The sequence below is a fragment of the Colius striatus genome, chromosome 3 (genome assembly GCF_028858725.1).
Source record: "Colius striatus isolate bColStr4 chromosome 3, bColStr4.1.hap1, whole genome shotgun sequence".
Taxonomy (NCBI): Eukaryota; Metazoa; Chordata; class Aves; order Coliiformes; family Coliidae; genus Colius; species Colius striatus.
In genome coordinates, this window is record NC_084761.1 from 24,905,466 (window position 1) to 24,926,526 (window position 21,061).

The 21,061-nt window shown below is 35.6% G+C and overlaps 1 protein-coding gene across 1 annotated transcript in view; it reads right to left on the reverse strand.

The window, feature by feature from the left end:
• Positions 1-1,727: 1,727 nt before the first annotated feature.
• PRDM5 (PR/SET domain 5) overlaps positions 1,728-21,061 on the reverse strand; it is an 82,843-nt gene continuing 63,509 nt past the window's right edge. The window contains exons 14-16 of the mRNA XM_061993343.1: positions 19,459-19,544; positions 8,053-8,157; positions 1,728-2,927 (exon numbers count right to left, since the gene is read on the reverse strand). Of these exons, the coding sequence (XP_061849327.1) occupies positions 2,763-2,927; positions 8,053-8,157; positions 19,459-19,544 (356 nt within the window). The 3' untranslated portion in view covers positions 1,728-2,762. The remainder of the gene's footprint in view (positions 2,928-8,052; positions 8,158-19,458; positions 19,545-21,061) is intronic.

Consider the following 21,061-nt stretch of genomic DNA (forward strand, 5'->3'; position numbering starts at 1 on the left):
AGTTCCAGGAGGACAATATCCAACAGTCATCACCTGGAGTTGGGCTTCAACCTCCTGCACCTACTTCTTGTGTTTCCCATCAAAATCTTTTACTTGCATATTGACCCTGTCTATCCCTTGTTCTACAAAAGCCACTAACAAGATCAAAGCTTCAGTTAGTTAACTGTTGCTACTGTTTACATACAGCATGATTGGTCTTAATATGCAACTGTAATTTATCCAGAAATAATTATAGAATCATAGAATTGTTACGGTTGAAAAAGACCTTTAAGATCAAAAAAGTGCATCTTCCTCTTCATGTACTGACCTTCCACAATTAGCTATTTTTCTGGAATATAGTTATTAATCCTAATCATGTAACATAACTTAACAGCAAAGTTCTCTGGCAAAAATCCTATGTAAGATATGTAAAATGTATTAAATTTTCCTTTGAGTTTTTTCCCCCCAAAATGATTTTCTGCTCTGTGTTTTAATAGTATTATCCTTTAAAGACTGCTTAGAAAATTTGAACTCTATTCTTTTTGGGGGGAGGTCTTTCTGCTGTTCTCTGTGCCTTAGTTTGATTTGACCAAATGAAAGAAGGAAAAATACAAAGGAAAATACATTAAGAATTGCAATATCAATTTTGCTAGGACTAAATTCTTTGGCTTTATTCATGTAAAAAAGGCAAGCAAAAAAACCTTTGCGATGTTTCCCAGACACGAAAAGTCACCAACCTAATTCTCTTTGCAGATAATTAATAACATATAGTTAAAATGCCATCAGATACCTCAGTATATGTTACTGCTTGATTTTGCTATTAATTTTTATAATAGCTGTAGCAATAAGTTAAAATTCTCTGGACCTAGAAATTTACTAGTCTGATAAACTCTCTAAAAAAAAATCTCTCACTGGAAATGTGACAGTTCCTGTTTGTCCCTGACCAACTTTGATAAGATTGCTAGCAGTAATTGATCTGGTTTCATTAAGAATAGGAATCTGTAAACTTGAGTGTACAACTTCCTTGTAAATGAGAACATTTCTAAACTTCTTAATTTGTTGTCACAAAGCATTACAGGCTTCCAGAAGAAAAGAAAGTTGGAAGACGATCTCATACCAAAACCAAGATCCTCTGATATAGACCCTGCAATTTTCATTACCCATAATTAGTGGCAAGTCTTCTTCAGCTTCTGAGAAAAACATGGTGTCTTCTGCTTATTTTCTGGAGAAAAGTAATAGCTTAGGGAAAGATTACAATTGGGATCCAGTGTTGGGTCTTAGAACTGAACATGTAATGTACAGATGTCCATGCAGAAGAACAGGATCCAAACTACCAGCAGAGAAAGGAGATATTAATGACTAAATGTCTCAGTGTCTCCTATTGCACCTCTTTCATTTGCTAGAAATAATACTGTGGCTATTTCTTTTTTTACTCTTCTGAGTAGAAAATCTACTGTGTGACAAACAGAATTGAATAGAGACTACCATGAGATAAAGAATTGTGCTGTTCATTTCAGTATAATTGTCCCCATTGCAGTTTAGAATAAAGGTGAATTCTTTTCCCCTGAGAACTAGAAGCAAGATCTCCCAAGATAAGTTAATTTTACAAAACATTGACAAGTTCAAAACGAATATTAACAGTTTATTAATAAAAGAGCCTTAATATTAACTTCTGATAAGTCAGGAATTTCACATGCAATCACCCTCTGAAGTTACAGTTTTACTGTCTCTGCAGAGAAAAATTTCTTTGTTATCTAGCTGTGGTACAAGAAGGCCTGTGGGAGCTCTGCTGGAGTTTTACTGCAGTGAACAACTCTGATAATGTCAAGAATTTGTTATGTAGTTGTAACACAGGGGTTTTTTTTCCAGTACTCATTCACAAAACTAAAAAAAACCATAAGTAGTTAAGTGAAATGAAGAAATCCAGGGCATCTGATTCAGCAGGAAGAAACATTCTGGGAAACAGTTGTTCATCAGGCAATCAAACACATGTTAACTTGGCAGCTGTAGCTTCTGAAGCCACTGTTAAGGTGTCTTTCCTTTTACCTTGCCAGTCACAGTGATCAGTATGAATACAGTACTTAAACTACATTGCACAAAGTTCTCACTTCAGTCTTGTTTCATGTAACCTGAAGAAATACATTCTCCTCAATCCTCACTTAGAAACAATGTGACAGATTTCCACAGTTTCTATATCCATACATTTTGGCATCTCAAGAACCACCTAGCAATTTCACCTAGCAATGAGAAAGCTATAAAATGAGACAAAATTATGTTGCAACAAAATGTAGAATTAAGATCAGAATATGCCTGAATGCAATTAGCAGTAAATTAGAATGACAAATTCTGCATGCTTTGAAATTAAAGAACTTTAATGGAGTCTTGAAGCTTAGATACGGAAAAATGGTTGCAGACAGCCAAGGGTTCAGCTTCAAACGTCCAGGACTTCCAGGTGACACTACCAATATCTAATTAAGAAGGTACATTTGCTTAAAGCTTTTTTTTTCCCCACTTTTCTGGTGGTTTTTTTTAAATGAAGATAAAATTTTCCCAATAAAATTTTCAATTTTCTCTTTTCAAGCTATGTTTTACTTCAGATGAATGTCTGTCTTAGGTTTTTATCTTACTAGCATATTTTTAAAAAGCAGGAAAAATAACATGTGAACACATTACAGTTTTCTCTCCTGACTACTCTTACTAATCAGGTGAGAAGTCTGGAGTCTGTACACGTACAAATGGAGCACTTTGGACCTTGAGATCCATTCCTCTCACACACTCTATAATTAGCTGTCAGTTTCACCATGGACATTTTCCATGTGCACTTTGAGGTAGTCATTTCTTGTAAACTTCTTGTGGCAAAGCTGGCATTCTGCCATCGGTCGATTGGGGTTGTGAGTCAGCTTGTGCCGGATCAGCATTTTCTTCAGGCTGAAGGACAAATCACAAACCTAAAGACACGAGGACAAGACAAAGACAGAAGAAGTCTTAAAACTTCAAGCATGCATAATGCTTCTTATGTTACAACACTGAGGTCACAGCCACACATACCTGCAATACTTTATAAATGAGGCAGTCTTTGAAAGAGTAAGTCCTTCAGAGAGCACTTTAAAGACTATTATTCTGTCTGGTATCTTTAAATGTCATACATTAACAGTTGTACCACATGGAAAAAAGAGACAGTCTTTGAAATATCACTGAGGTGATATCAGTTACATTGTAGGTTTTTTTTAAAACTCATTACTCTATCTGGGATACAGCAAAAACTATGACAAAACGTCACAAGCCTCTGTCAGTTCAACCTCAAATGAAATATTTGGTTTTTGACCTCCACAATGACATGTGTAGGTTCCTAAAAATCTCAGTTCTAATTGCTAAGTTAAAATGAGGGAGGAGTGAGAAGTGAGAAAAAAGATGCTCTGAAGACTGCAAGCAAGGTTAATAATCAATATAGAAAGGAAAACTCATTGTTCTAGTCTTCTGCCTGGCCAAGAAAACAGAAGACACCCTGTGAATGAAGGTGTAATTACTTCACTACATTATCTGGTGTGCTGCTTCCCTTCTTCTACTGTACTCCAAGCAGTTCATTTCATTCTGTCCTTTGAACAAGTGAATAGAAGGATGAGGGACTCTGCCATGATAAAACCATCACTTAAACAAAATTCAAAATGAAAGGCTAACAACAAGTTCAGCCATGAGAAGTTAGAATGAAAAGTTACATCTATAAGCAAGATATCAAGTAAACTGAAATCATGCAGTTATATTGTCACATTCACCTTCCATCTAGATACATATTGTAGGCATGACTGAAGACAAAAAACCCGGTAAGTTAGAAAGCATGCTCCTGATTTAACAAATAAAACAGGCAAGAGTCATGTTATAAAATAAGAACGAACACCCAACAGGCTTACAATCTTGGAATTCCAGGCTCATTCCAGAAAAAATGTCTTCCATGCAGATGAAACTAAGAGAACCCAGCACAATTCCTCTTCAGGAAAATTCAGTTTAAAATGCATATTACTGTCAAACTAGTAATGAAAATGCTGAATGTCCACTGATCGCCTTTGAAACCAAGTCAGATAAATAAAGTAGACTATCCAAGTAGATAATCTTGACCTGCAGTATATGTCTTTTACACCAATTAAGGCAAAACCATACAATGACCATCAAAAGGGCAATTGTTAAGATGCAAGTTTGTATCCAAAATTTTTCCCAGTCAAGAACACTGTATGTGCTGTTGCAATGAAACACTTTTGGATTTATGACATGACGTAATACCGAGGACTTTTATACAGCAGTTCTAACTCTCCAACTTTTTTTTCCCTCAATGTATAATTACCTCTTTCAGACCAAGCAACAGTCACCCTTTTGTTATGTGGCAGTGAACGGCACTTACAGTATCTGCTGGTCAGGTCATAGTGGTAGTTTTGCCACATACCATTTTCTATCCCTCTTCCACAGAACACACAAAGTAAACTCATTACATTTACCTAATCATAACCATCATTCTTGCTCACAACGTTAAAAGTATCATATACCTGTGAATATATTTCCTGGAAACCAGGAAGCTGTCCAAGGTTATACACACATACAAGATACGTATGTGTTCCGTATGTCCTACATATGCCTCTTCCATTTTTAAAGTAAATAGTTCATAATACAGTCTCCTTCAAGGCTCTAATATTTTCTACTACTCAAGTTGTTCAAAAACAACATGAAATGCATAGGACCATTAAAGATACGATACATCTTATGCTGTGCTTATCCATAAAAGGTTCTGGGGTATTTTACTTTAACACTTTGCTTGATATTTTAATTTTATAAGCAAGACTGACATTTTATAGATTTACAGACATGTTTGCAAATGTGCACTTGAACTCCAATCAATCTTTTCAACATGATCAAAGTTTTGACTGAGTAGGGAGGATGGAAGAGACTGACATTTGAAAGTAAGTGTAGGGTCAACTGAAGGCAGAGTGGAGAGAAATACTGTACTGGAAAGAAACCAGGACAGGCAGTACCTGACCCTTCTGCCCCCAAAGAATAATCTGTTGTCTCTGAGGCAACTGAAGTTCAATTGGCCTCCCAGCAAAAACACAGGCTGGTTTTCAGAAGGCAGAAATATAACACACTAAGAAAAAATAATTTCTGAAAAAGCTTTTGGGTACAGATAAAACACAAAAAAAGACACAAAAACTGTAGCACTTTGATCAAACAGAGTCCGAGAAGTACTTTTACGTGTAGTACAATCCTATACTGTAATGTCTGTTCCCTATTTCTGAGAGAGGAGAGCAAGAGAGGACAAGAAGATATGGCTTTTATTTCTGATTCGGGAAGAAAAATATAATTAAAGCAAAAAGGCAGTGTAAAAAAAATGTAATTGTTTATGTTGTGTGGGGTGAGGTGCATTGTTAAGTGCAGCCTGTTCTTAAGCCTATTTTTTTTTTCCCCCACAGCCAAAAGGTTTCTTCCTTCAGTTGTCACTGAAGGCAATTCCTGTTTGTAAATGCTAATGGTACTAAGAAACAAAGAAAATTCTGTCAGCAAATATTAATGCTATTTGCATGAAACAGCTGAATTGTTACTATGAGTGCTTCTAACGACAGGTAGGAAACAAGACCTTCAATCCTTTTAAGACATTTAGCAATATGCTAATCATTGAAAACTAAGCCTGTTTTTCACCTTTAAAGGATTCTTAGTAAGGTCTGGGAATTAGACTTACAGACTTTTCCAATTACTTTCACGAGTAAGGGTATGTCAGTAGTATGCCTTTGCCCCTTAAAACATGCAAAGAAAATGGGGAAAAAAGATCCAGAAAATAGTAACAAAAATTATTATGAACACGGGAAATTGTCATGCAAAGTGTTGGAAAGAGAAACAACTTCAGAGGAGTTGACTAAGAAGGAACATGGCATACGTACAGAAAACGATGAATGGAATAACTATTAACCCTTTCTGTTAACCAAAGAACTAAAAGACAGTTATTGAAATTCCATTGCAGTAACCTGACACCTCTCACCTCTGCAAAGTCCCTTTTCACAGTTAAGAATTTGTGGAAGCTGTTGCCATAAATTACCACTCAAGTCATTGTAAGAAAAATAATGAGAACATCTACAGCTATCTTTAGTGGGATAAAAAAAATGTAGGTGAGAATATTTGAGTGTAAAAAGCAATCTTTAGTATTGGACAGACAACAATAAATGTCTCCCATGGGTACATTTTTCTGTAACCATCCACTACTCGTTTTCCTGTAACTTCTGCTGAAACACCTGGTAACATGTAACATGCAAGACAGCTCTAGAGGAATGGTCTGCTTTAGGTGACATTTAACTGTGTCTCCAGCATCTGTAGCTCAGATGAAATAAGGACTCACTGTTCAAAACAAAACTTTCAACACTCTCCAAGTGCATTAAGCAGCAGATTGTGGTAGGCACCTCGGCAACTGAAGTGTATGAATGAATAGTAAAGTGCTGTTTATGTCCAAACCCCAAAACACCAGCAATCTCTGCAATGTGAAGCTGGCAAAAGACTAGCGCTGAAGAATAATCTGATGGAACATGGCAGTAATTTAAAGTATAAAAAAAATCTGCAGTAAATGAAGGTATGTTAAAAATTCTCAAAGAACAAAGACCACAAACAAATTACAGCTGTTTCTAGAAATACTATGATTTGGGAAAATATAGTTCTAATTAACGAGGAACGCTGAAGAAATAGTTGACACAGAAAAATATGTTTTCATATAGTCCCCATTTTCTATTAAAGAAAAAAAAAATAATGAAATATAACCACCACCCCAAACTGGGGTGAAAAAGGCACACTGTGAATTCAAGACCAGTTAATCTCGGATCCACAATGTGGGAAAGCTTGCATTTACAATGCAAGGCAGCCAACAGCTGATAACCAGTACAGCAATCTGAAAGCTTAAAGGCTATTGATGACGATTTGAAATTAGAGAGATCCTCATGGCACAATCTAGAGCCAGGCTGAGATGATCCCAAAAGAATAAATCAAATAACCTGACTTGAAGACATCATCAAAACATTGTAGCTGAAATTTTTCATTAAATTAATAAATTCTATTCTCACTGAAGTCACCAGTTTATTTGTTATAAGACAGATGAAATAACAGACCCTTGTGAACTTTTGTGCGAAGTGGTTATTCTAATTTTGCATCTAATTTAAAAATTTGTGAACAAATTCACAACTGTTCAGACTGATTCATCTAGGATATAAGTGAAACTGGGTGGTTCCCTTGTAACAAGTTAACTAAGAGTTGGTACGACAAAACAAAGCACTTTTGTGATATACATATACTAGTATATATAAAACATACTAATTCTACACCCTATTCTGATGCCTTTCTCTAAATTCTCAAGCAACAACATAAATTCTGGCATTTTATAATTCTGAAAGATAGTCCTTTCCAATAGTTTCTGCCCACTCAGCCTCCCTATCTACCTTTCAAAAGCTTTGAGATACGTTGTATACAGGATGGGGTATACTGAATGAAAGATACCTGACAGTGACCTCTGAACTGTGATTTAATACGCTGCATTTCAGCACTGCAAGCATACACAGCATCCACAGCTACCTCATTGAGCAATAAAAACCCCCCATCTATGAGCAGATGAAAATATCTGACCAGATTTCACTAAACAGAAATTGGAAACTGTGAGTTTATATTTTCGTCACACAGCAACATCATGAGAATACAGATTCCATGTAATAAATTAAATACCTTTTCCTCTATAAGCTAATCTCCAACTACTAACTTGTCATACGATTTATACAGGAATCCAACCAACATGAATTTGTAACTTGTAACATCCAAATTGCATTAATAATGGTGAAAATAACTCTTACGGGATCCAAACCCATAAAATAAAAGGGTGTGCAATGTTCTTGGCAACTGAAGAGGGTACATAACATTCCCTTACTGGTCTTTCATTAGTTAGGCAATCAAAGACCATATGAAGTGTAACTTTATGCTACAGCCAAAAGGCACATGGCTGTAGTCTCACTGCACTGAAGACCTGCTGCTGCACTGAAGTCAAGAGAAAGGGACAGATCAACTCACATCACACTGAAACGGCTTCTCTCCGGTGTGGGTTCTCATGTGCTCATCCAGGCCTCGCTTTTGACTGAAGGCCTTGTTACACTCTGAACATTGGTATGGCTTTTCCTGTATGAAGTGACAACAGTAAGTAAAAGTGAGTGAAAGTGAGTCAACACAGAGCCCAAGTCATTAAAGGAGTAGAATTCCATGCTGCATGGTGCAAGTTTTACATTTTCTCTAAGGGATTAAATTCAGTGAAAACAACAGAAAACGACTTTCAAATGATTAAGTGAAAGCTGGGAAAGCTGTGGCCTGACAGTTTCCACTTCAACACCCACTTACGAATTAATTATCTGTTCCAGTCTTTCAAATCCAGCCATTTTGGAAGTCTGTTTTTTGTAATGTGAAAGGTACATAAACATAAAATTCCAATGTACTTTCTTTTATCCTCCACAAAAGCTTCAAGCATAAAGACAAGCAAGATGTCCATAAAAAACCTCAGGGTTTTTAGCAGGTTTCCAAGCATGGAAAGAGGTGAGGAGAGAAAGAGTTGGGTACAACAAAAGCTTGTGGTAGAGAAAAAACTTATATTGAAAAGTGGTGACAGAAGGTTAATCACGTATTCATTGCAGAATCTCAAAAGAAATGCAGATTGTAAACAAGCCATCTGTATTTTCATTAGAACTATTGGTTAGCAGCTACTGTAACACACAATGTTCTAAAAGTTGCAAGCTTGCTGACTTCAAACTAATTATTAGAGATGCATATGGAAGACCACTTACATAAAGATTTTCTTCTGTGAAATTCTTCCTTAATAGAGAAACTTATATATAAGGTGTAATTCTTCCTTTAGTCCACTAAAGTTACAAAAGAACCACGTGGAAAACAACATTTAAATAAAACAATTAAATGCAAAAGTTAGTATTATGGCACTGCACACTGCCTCATTAAAATGTTGGTGCTTTATTTTTTAATCAAACGATTACACATCTTTTGCTCTCATTCTACTTTTCTGTGGTCCCTAATTCTGCATTGCTTAAGGTCTAAAGATGGGTATTTTAGGCAAGAAAGTAAACATTTTTTACTAAATTAAATTGAAAACAAAGAGTGTAAATCAGTAGGCAATAAAAATGCTAAGTTTATGAATTAACAAACAATTGTCAGTAATCTTAGTAGCCTTTTGGGAGATAATGTGAGATCCAAGGATAAATGAGAAGGAACAATACAGCTTAGGTGTTGAAGCTACAAAGTGAAGAAATTTTCTAGCTTTTGTATTCCTGTTCCCAGCATGCAGGGGACAACTGGGTCTCCACAGATTGCTAAATCCTGTCAAGTAGTCAGTATAAACCATAAACATAATACAATGGACTGTAAGTTAGTGTCATTATATGTATGTCCCAAGCTCTTGCTTTTCAGGTCCAGAGATCTCAGTGGAGGTGAAGACTGAGTTCTTCATTTTGGAGTACCTTTCCATGAAGGTACCTTTCCTAGAAAAGGCAGTGTCACAGTCAGAAACGTCTCAACTTGTAGTGGCAAGAATCCTCTAGGACACCAAAACGGGTCATAAATTGTATATGTAGGGAAAAACATCTCTCTGGCAATTTCAAGTTCAGATATGAGGATATCATGAGATAAATAAAGGGCATTTCAGTATGATGCAGGACAAATCTTTCTACTGATAAGGCGGAGTACACAGTGCCCAGTTGCATCTAATCAACGGGCCTAAAGGAAAGCCACTACTGAGCTTTTCTGTGCAAGGTTCTCCTTACACATTTATCATCTTTGTGTGTTTCACCATTATCCTAATTTTCTAATTTCCATGATTCTTCAGTATAGAGTAAAATATAAATTACCTAAAAAGAATCTGAGTTGATCTTAAAAAATAATCACCCAGACCAAAAGCTTCATGTCACAGAGAATTTTGCTAGACTTGACTAAGACTTTGTGAAACAAGTCTGTCATTTTTAAGGAACTATACAAATAAGCCACATGAAAAGCAGGTCTCCACGACACCCTCTTAATTGGTTTTGCATTGTGGTTAACGTAAACCACATCTTCCACAAGTTCTCTGAAAACAACCTTTCTCTGTTTAAGTTATTCCACACAAACTGCAAAGTATATGATATGTACATCTTAAACACCTAAGAAAACAAACATTATTTCAAACTGTACCAGGTGGACTTGCTCCAATTTTATCATCTTGTTCTTCAGGTATCTGAAGAGCTACCTCGATTATGATTAACATTTCAGAGATACATGGACTTCGGGATTCCATTTTGGAGAAAGAGCCATTATAAAGTCTGGGAAGTTGAAGTCACAAGCCTGGGCTGTAATATCTTCCCCGAGGTTATGTTTGTCTCTTTGTATTATTTTCTATGGGAAAAAAAAAGGATCTATCTAACCATCCCTTTGGCATTTATATTCGAATTCACATATGTAGTGCATGAAACACATTCAAAGCTGTCTTTGATCTAATTTTAGATTCCTTACATCTGTATATTCCAGTGACTTCAGCAGACAATTGTTATTCACACAAAGCCCCTCTCCCCTAAGCTAAGCCACCCTTCATTCACATCTGTGTTCGTTTCAGTAAAATCGTTAGTGTTGTCCAGAACAAAACTTGGTCCTAAGTATCTCTCTGAAGAAAACAGACTTTTTTGACAGTTTCGAAGAAGACATCATTCTCAGAGACTAATTTATTCAAAACAAAACATTCTATGCTTTTCTTTTTCTCTCTCCTCCTTCTTCCCTTCATGTCAGACTTCCACAGCACAATACTTGGAGAAGGCAATATTTCTAACATGGAAAAGATGATACTGACTTGGCATAACCATCACTGCTCTAAAGATGAACTGAAAAAAACTCCCATAAAAACCACAGCGTAAGTTTGAGAGAAAGATAATGCCACCACAAAAGGATAACAGGGATCAATGATGAGATAAGAAATAAGTTGGAGAAATTCAAAACATCAAGCAAAGGGAAAAACCTGCTATCAACAAACCAGGACATCATTGGGAAGTCTGCCTTCAGAGAAGCTAGCAACTGCTAGTACTATAAATCTACCCTCTGTTCAAAAAGCATCTGCCAAGCCATGGCTATAGCACCAGCAAACCTAAAGGATTACATGTGTTTTCTTTTATTGATGATACAAATGAAGAAGAGAGCAGGGAGAGTGAGTGACACCCGATGTAGGTGGTATTGCAGTGATTTAATATTACAATTTTAAGTATACTAGGTATAAACAGAAATATGGATATCGAGATTTAGAATCTTCCTGCCTCTAAACAAAGAAAGGTCAAGGAGAGGACTTAGTATTCTGGAAGGTGTTTCACTGTAAGACTGATATGCTAACTTAGAAGCTCTTGTCCCAGACAATTTTCACATCACTACATTAAAACTGAGAGTAATTCAACATTTTAACAACTATGAAAAATAAAACAGTGTCTGCAATACACACATCATCTGTCTGTGGATAGCTGAATCATAAATGACTACCTTGGATTCTGTGCAAATTGTGCTTTGCATTAGAAAGACATCAAAACACAACAATCTCTCAAGGTCCTTTGACACCACCTTGAATGGATTGATAGAACATGTGTACAGAATATCCTGCAACCACGGCAGATGGAAATACTTAAATGTAGACTATTTGAACTGCTAACTGATGTATTTCCCTTAAGAAATATAAATACATTATGTATATTAGCTTAGCACTAGTGCATGTGGTTGTTTCTGTAAACCTGGTAAAACTGATTACACACATAAAACATGAATGACTTCAGTAAGAGTACCTCCAAATAACTTTATAAATTTAGAACTATGTCATGAGCTCAACAGCAACAGCAAGAAAAACATATTCTGGACATTACTACACCCAAATAAATCACAGCTCAAGATTCAAATAAATGAGAATTAAGAACCATTCTAGTAACTCTTTTGAAGGTGGCAGGAGCAAGTTAAAACTGAGCTGAACCCACACATAGAAGACCTTATTCTTTACTTTTTTGGTTAAATTAATTTACTACAGTGACTGCAGATTTACATTACTCGGAAAGTGAACTTGATGACTACACAAATGTTACTCAAGAATCCTTTTTAACAGTTTACTAGTTAGGCTTGGAGCTACAAGAAGTTGACCTTTGAAACAGAATCCTAGAAATCCTTTAGCTTTGTCAACCTGAAAATCAGAAAAGGCAGTGTGGTGTTACCTGCATGCAAATCAGGACAGTGACAATTACAGAGTTCAGGAAGCACTGTCTAAAGGGTAACTTATGCATTGAGGGAATGAGGTGAAGCTTGAATCATCTGCATATTTCACGTAAAACCTTTGCTTTGTGTGTTTTAAACCTTTTCATAATAGCAGTAACACTTTGTTTTAATTATTATTAATGTTCATGGGTCACTCAAACCACCCTCAGGAGCTCTTCAGCCAGATGTACACAGCACATACCAAAGATAGTGAGCCAGGACAGGTTCTCATCCTTTCAAAAAACACACCTGAACAGGGAAGGTTTGTAGCTACAACAGCCTGAAAAGCATGATCTCAAGGGCCTGAAAAAGACTCCAACCAGATGCAGCCCAACACAGTGTTCGCGATGCATACTTATAGGCAACCTGTAACCTACCTTGCAGCCTCACTAACAGCAAACTTCTACCCAAAGTTAAGCAAAATAGTGATGAATGAGTAACAGAAGCCCTAGAAAATCAGATGGATCTTTCTGCTTGGTCTAGAAATTCTCCAAAGTGTCAGAACATGCTGAGCACCAGGCCAAGCAAGTCATTCTTCACAAGGAAACCTGTTAGCAGCTGTGGTAACAGACCTTTGAGCCTCAGCAAATACCAGTGTCAAGGCACAGGTTTCTTCTACATTTAAGAAGAGTGATGGGTAGTTTCACTATCAATGAAGTGGTGACATGCAGTGTATTACTCAAGCCCAGCTTTCATCTTAACTAAAAGGCTGGGAATTGAGGTGTAGTACAGTAGAAAAGACAGTAAAATGCCTACTGAAACAGGAGTGGCTATGTAGCTGATGCTTAGTTACATTTCAGCCCTAAAAAAAAAAAAAAAAAGACTAAGCTGATTAATGTTAGGAAAAAACATCAGGGATACTTTCTGCTAGGTCATCACCACTAGCAATACATCCCCTGTTGAGAAGAGAGGCTAAGTGACTTCAGATCACAGATGGTGTAAGTTAATGGAGCCCAGTTTGGTATTTAAGTGTGAAAAATGTGGAAGAACTAAAAAAATGATCTTGTAGTAATTGGAAGGGTTTTGGAAGTTATACCAAGTGGTATAACTGTCTGCCCACAGACAGAGATCTACTTAAACTATCAGACTTATATTAAATTACTAATTTTGACACAGGAAGACAAAGGCTGATAAGAATTTACAACTCTACAGAACTGACAGGGATTTGAATCTTATAATGATCAAAATTCATTAAAAAAAAATCACTTTACAAGTACATATTTCCTCAGTTGAGGAGTAAAATCCTTTAAAAAAACACTTCCATTAACTTGCTCGGGCACTGAAAGTTTCTTGTTGAAACAACGATGAAAGGATTTTGACAAATTGAAAAGTCACTTTTATTAAAAGAGAGTGATGTTTTTGTCTAAAAAGTTCTCAATGCATTGTTTTAAGGGGTTTTTTTTTTCAAAACTTGAAAAAAAAAAATCTGAAATTCTTGTAATAAAATTTGTAATGAAAATAAAATCACGCATCTTCACAGAAATGTCTGCTGGAAGAAAAAAAAAAGATATATTTCTCCAAAAGCTCTGGTATACGCAATTAGTTGAACTTTGCTATACCATTAACTTCCCTTTTTTCCACAGTGGTTCTGCCTATTTGCTATCTACAATCTGTAAATTTTTGTTTCTTTGGGTTTTTTAAACCATTAAAGTAATTTCTGCCTCTAAGATTTAGTGAAGGAGGCTTTATTTAATTAGCCATGATGAAAGTTCAATAGATGTTGATCTTGGAAAAAGAACAGTATCAATACCAAAAAACCCAAACACCTTCACTCTTTGAGGAAATGATGACCCTCAGTCAACATTACATAAAAAATGAGTGTGACAATATAGGTATGTTGGGATTCAAACCTTCTATGTTCTGTTTACAAACACAGATTCCACAAGCAAGGAAACTACAGCACTGGCAAAGTCATCATACTTAGATGGATGTTTGGGAACTCAATCATGTCTTACCAATAGGGAAATATAGAGAAAATCTAATATTGAAGGAACAAAAAAATCTGAATTCGATCAACACCTCATATTATTTCATTACAAATTGTCATGTATATAGACAATGATATTTAGTACCCAATGTAATTTTTTCTTTTGAGCAATAGCGCCGTATGGTGTTTCTAGAACACATGACATTTAAAAAAAAATTCTTAAGCCCACATATTTCCTGGGAAATACAGAACAGGTGAAATTATGTCACAATTGTCCATATTGTTCTTGTATTTAATTTTTTAATAATTATTCTCTAATTTTCTTCTGGGTTAAAAAAAAAAATAGAGAAGCTGGCATAAAGTTCCAAATGAGTGCCTTGGAAAGACTGTTTAACTCAGGACCTGGATGAAGACAGCAGCAAGCTGAAGCACTGATTTGAAGAACTTTGACAGGAGACTGCCTAGCTTCCATATTTCCATGACTTAAACCTATTCCTATGAAATTCATAAATAAAACTCAAAATTAACTCCAGGTTGGCTAACTCACATATACCATGTCAGGCTTTGTCTTTAACTTCTAAGAATATCTTCACACTGAAGTCATTTATGTGACTGCAGCCCATGCACTCATATTCATAAAAGCTTCAGACTAAATACACTCAATCACCAATAACAAATCAACTGTGTGATTAAGGAGTTCAAGCGTTGACTTCAAAACGTATCTAATAGGCCAGTTAATCACACCAGTCCTTGTGATTTTGAGGCTGCACTGCTAACAGAATCAAGTTGCCCAGCTTCAAATGAACAAAAAAGGAGACAAAGCTTCCTAAACTATTGTGAGTACTAATAGATTGTGTCTAGAAGCTACATAACATCAAATGCAATCTATCTACCAGTTCCATGCAACAGATATATATACATATATATATATAAATACACACACTAGCCGAGCATTTCAAGTGTGGAGAAATTAGTTGAGAAGTTACAAAAGAATGCTTATCACTTTATTTGCTTTAAACTTTACAGTATAATCTCTAAACATTAGGTGCTTTTTTGAACATACTTAAAAATCTGTGCATTTGTAAATAGAAGGCACTTATGCATGAAACAGAGGAATGTTCCTACTAATATGCTGTAATTTCTCTAATTTTTAAATATTACCTCAGAAACATACCATCTGAGCATTAAAGCCAGCAGCCTTCCAACCACCAGAAAGCAGATTTCTAAACAAGCTATAAAAATTACACCTATCTTTTATACTTTCAAAGTATATATATGAAATATTCAAACCAAGTGTTGAAAAATCATTTGCAAATGGCTTCTACTGTGTTCTATCAACCTGTATTTAACTGAAACAAATTGTAATAAAACTACCATTTTCAGAAGTAACAAAAACCTCAATTTGATATGACAATAACGCTGGGCACCTACCAATAATCATATTTCCAAACATTAACTATTACTTTGCAGTAACATACAATGATTTCTCTACATATTTAATGTCAAACTATGTAATATTATTTCAAACACTGAACAAAGCCTTAGGAAAGAACTGAAGTTTACTGCACTGTATGCAAGTATTTCCTCAAAGCTGATATGGTCTGTAAATTCATTTCATCAAGACATGGAGTGAGTTCCTCACTTATGTTTTCTTAGGCTGTTATACATCTTAAAAAAAAAAAAAAAACACACACCAAAAACCCAAACCATAAACCAAATACATCAACTTTCATAGAAATAAATCAATACTCACGCGACATTTTAATATTAGGTGGTTGGTATTTTCTTCTCCATGCATTGTCAGTGGGGGTTTTGGCTTACCTTCTCTGTTTACTCCAGAGTTTGAGCTGACACCTGTGGCCACCCAGGTTGTACTCAGTTTAGCAGCTGCCAGACCTTAATCAACTTTCTACAATGATTTTTCCAGCAGCCTTCCCTGACCTGCAGGATCAGGTTTGGCATTTATTCCCACTAGTAAAATACATCTAGCTTTAATCTCTACAATGACATTTTCCTTGTTGAATGTCATATTATTACTTTTAAGCTACTTTCTGGCCAAAAGATCAGCTTCTTTTTCCAAGATATTTACAAGAATAGCCCTAGAGTAAGGCTGCTGTGATTTTATTCATTTGCACACTGATATCTAATATAAAAATACTTTCTGGATTTATACATCTTGTTACTTATTCTTTGAATAATTATTTTGCTTGAAAGAATAAACCTCAAAACAAAACGTATGTGCGGGAAAGGGTAAGAACAACAATATCCAGCATCCTTACAATCTTTTGAAAAGTCAACATGTCAGATGCCTGAAGAGAGAAATTTCAAGTGTGACGTCCTAGTTTTTCTTTTTCTTACAAAAATAAATACTGTCAAACACACCACTTTTTTATTTCCTAATCTTTAGTTTTATCTTCGGTTAAATTGCCCAGGATAGATTCATACCGTGCTGAGGAGTTTCAAGTAATCTCTGCACATGTACAACCTTTCTTCACTAGAAAAGATCTTATATAATACAGTTAGAATACATCACTTTTCTGAAGTACACTTCCCAAATGTTCTCTGTTATTGTGCTTTGGTTCAAGCTTCCAAAATGTTTTAGTTTGCACAACTTGGATTCCTTTTGGAAAAAAGTTAGACCAGGATGTTTAATTCATTCCAGGAAGTGCTATTGAGCAGTGAGTCCATAGGACCAGACTACACATAATCTGCAGTAAGATCCTTGAAAAAACATGCAAGATAAACACCAGGACCTCAGCACCAATTGTTTCACTTTACATACCTACTATCGCATTGTACTACTTGTTAACACACACATAGTCTCCAATTTCCATGATGAAGAATTGAAGCAAGGCTATCCTGAGCACAAAATCACTTCAAAAAAGACTTAAGTGAATAATTCAGAAATTTCAGTTCAGCTTATGTTGTTCTTGGTTAAAGACTTGAAATGCTCAAAGTTGGAAATTCAGCTATCAGTACTACATACAAAAATGTCAGGCTATCAACCTCATAAACCATCTTAATATCCATAACTCAATCACCTCTACAAAACAGAGTAAAGAGAAAATTTCACCAAAGGAGCAAGACTACTGGAGAACTCCCACCTTTTTCTCCAGCAAGTAGAATGTACTAGCTTGAGAACATTAGGAACAAGAAACAGAGAGAAAATCTCAGACAGTAAAGACAGACACGCCTGGTGTTAATACATCGGGCAGAAACTGACATGAGACTGTGCACAGAAGTCATCCCTGTGTTTGGAGCAACATCTGCCTCAAGGCAGGTGATCTTGACATTACAGAACTATTCCATAACCTGCATACTGAACAGTTGTTTACTAAAAGAGGAAGTTTTGTTTGTTACCTGGATATTATTTTTCTAAGGTTTTTTTCTTCCAACACACTAAAGTCAAAAATCACACATAGACAACATACAAGTATCAATTAGTTCAGCTTCCCCATGTCTCTTAATGAGATCCTGAATGTCAACCACTATGTTCCTGACAGGCATCAACCTACTAAAAAACATTAAATAAGTCTTCCTATTCTTGCTAAGCACACAAGTACTCTTATAAATAATGGCCTCCATTAAATAGAATTCTATTTTCTCTTTCTCTCTCTTCCTTCTTATTTCTTCCAAATACCCAAACTCCCTTTGGCACTCTATACTCTTTCACTTATGCCTGAATCAGCAACACGTAAAATATATGTTCATTCTCCAATACCTGTAGTAATATTTACTAATCTGAACAATTAAACTACAGCTGATTTCCTTACAGTACTGTATTAATAATGCTCTGCAAAGAACAGACTCAGTATTATCACTCCTTCTGACTTTAAAATCTGTGAAAGTTCATAACAAGCTTTGCTTTCTGTTCTACTGTATTTATTAGACCTATTAATAGTCCTATTCTTATTCTCTTTTTTCCTCTATTTTTTTTTTCTACAGAGGCTGGTTGGTTTGTTTGCATTCAAGCTGTATGACAAATCAGGAAAAAATTAAAATTGGCACTATTTCAGACCTGGTCCTGTTTACCACTCCTCCCATTCACTGCCACAGTAGAACATATATGGTAATAAAATTTCTCTTGGTACAAAACCAACAATATGCGAGAGTAACAACAGAAAAGACTTTATAGCACTTTTTAAAGTGATTTAACAGCTGGAAAAGAGAAACAATTAACATCGGACTAACCTGCTCCCTGTAAGTCCCTCCGAACCATTGCACAAACTACACATAACTTCTTAAGTTTGTCAAACACAAGCTTAACCTCCGGTTAATACCCTCAAGATCTAGGTAGAGTGGTAGAAAACTAAGGTTTTTTACCTTATCTTTACCTATTTAGAAAGCTATTCAGTGTGCAGATTTGCATATGGAGACTACTAATTTAACTATTACTCTCTTTTCCTAATAAAAAACTTTCTTTCTTTGACCTCAAGGCTGCCTCAACTTCTCTAAACAGTAACAGCTCCCAAGGGATTACTACTAACTGCTACAGTTTACTTCTAACTTTTTATTTGTTTTCTTATGGTAGATGGGAAGGACAGACTTAGGTAGTATATGGAATGCTAGACCAGTTTAACTTCACCTGGAGATCTTCTTTACAAAGTAAATTCACATCTGTCTATCTGAATACAGCTCTTCATCTCTTTGCCAACTGAGTGGAGTCAAGATTTGCCTTCTTCCTCTAGTAAATATATATATATTATTTTTCCCTAAAATGGAGAACCTTTGTGCTGAGACTGAAGATTCAAAGTTAATCTTGGAGATATTTGCAATTTCTCTTTTACTTTGCCTTCAGATACATAAAAGTTAAATAAGAATATTAATCTGCTGAACAATTATCATCAGTACAGTCTCTACAAAAGTCCACAGTGACTGAATTTTTAAGGAGACAGAAAAAAATCAAAGCACTGGATATTGGAGTCTCAAGAAAAGTGAAGTCTACAGAATTGTTTACTCAATAAACAATCATAAACATTTAAATATATATATAACTAACCATGGGTTAAAAGAAGTCAGTACTGCTATTATTTCAACATAAAAGAAATTGAGCGTAGAAAAACAGAAGGTCAGTAAGGGAGTTCTTAGTAGAATTTAACAGTTAATGACTTAAATCATTGTCTCTTATTTTGATAAGTATAAAACACCTTAGTTGGTATAGTCTAATCTCTACACAAACTCATAATTTACTCTTCTCCATATGTGATTCATACACATTTCTCAAGTAACCATAAGAACTAGGCTACACTTACCCTTGTGTGGGTGCGAATATGCATCTTCAGTCCATCATTCTTGCTGAAAGCTTTGTCACAGTAAGGACACTGGTAAGGACGTTCACCTGAAAACAAGAAAAGCACTAGAATCCATAAATATGGTCTCAGCATATGAAGGTTTTGCAGCACAGTGATCTATCAAACAGAAGGGCTTTTTTTTTCCCGGTCTTTTCCCCACATTGAGATAAAACAAAAGATCTAAAGCATCAGGAAAATTACAAATAAAGGTACATCTAAGCAGGATGCCGGGCTAAATAAAAATATTTGCTGCTTTTTTTTGTTCCAGCAGTATATCACATAGACAATTTGGGGGGGGGGGGGGGGGGGGGAGGAGGAAGAAGGGAAAAAAAAAAAAAGAAAACACCTACTGCCCTTGCTCAAACCACATTCTACAGTAACTTGCACATGGTCACTTCCATGGTTACGCATTAACTGCTCCCAAACATTTCTTCTGTTTCACACTTGGTCATTTTTAGAGCCCTCTAGATGTCAGAATCCCAGTGAAATATAAAATCTACTCTTTAAAGCTGTATCTGAACTAACTGTCAGAAGATAGTTAATCAAAGATTTCTGTAATGTTTGTGTTGAAATTTATGATTGAAATGAAGCAAAAGGATCTTAGCATCTCCCATGCAGTATCCCATATCTTAAAGTCATGTAGTTTAATGTTCCATTAAAATGACATAATTTAACAAACAAACAAACAATTAAAACAACATCCAAAACCACTGATTTTCCCAAACTCACAACTCACACTAGTGTAACATGGATACCAAGCTATTTGAAATCAAAGAGTGAAGAGTTTCTAAGCTAGCTCCCTAATTTGGAAGAAACAATAAAGCTTTATCATTCCCAAGGGCATTTTAAACTAAACTCTTCAGGTAATGTACTGGAATCTGGGTGGATTGCCTTCTCTTTCTGTACAGAACCCTTTATGAGCAAATAATCAGTTTTTTTCTATTACAAAAAGCACAGTTCAAAAACACAGAGCAAATTAAGATACAATAACTATTTTTCTATTAACAAAATCTAATTTTTTGTACACAGTCATAATGTTGAAAATGTAACAAATCTTTACTTGAAAAGCAATGCCTATTCTGAGTCAATGCATGGCTTGCTTTCCACTCATGAATCAATCTTTGGATGTATACAGAGATATAACATGGTCCAAATGTCAAATACTTACTAATATTCATGCTGAATCCAGGAAAATAGGTAAGCTTAGCTATATTTTACAGTTTAAAAAGAAAAAAAAAATATCAGACCTATTTCACCAATATGCCAAACAGTAGTGTAAGACAGTGGCAAGAACACGGACGAGCATTTAAAGCTCTACGATCCCTGATAATGGAGATACTCATTTTGACTTGGAGAAAGAAAGCCTCAACCTTCTTCTCATCTGCACATTAAGTGTTCCTCCATGACTGCTCAGAGGGAAGATACTGAATGTTTTCTTTCTTGGCAACAGGATGCCTAAGGACCACAAAAAATATATAATGGAGACAACTTATAGAAACAGCTCTTCAGAAGGACTGTGACTGCAGTACAGCTGATCAACTGATAGTCACTGTTGTATATAAAA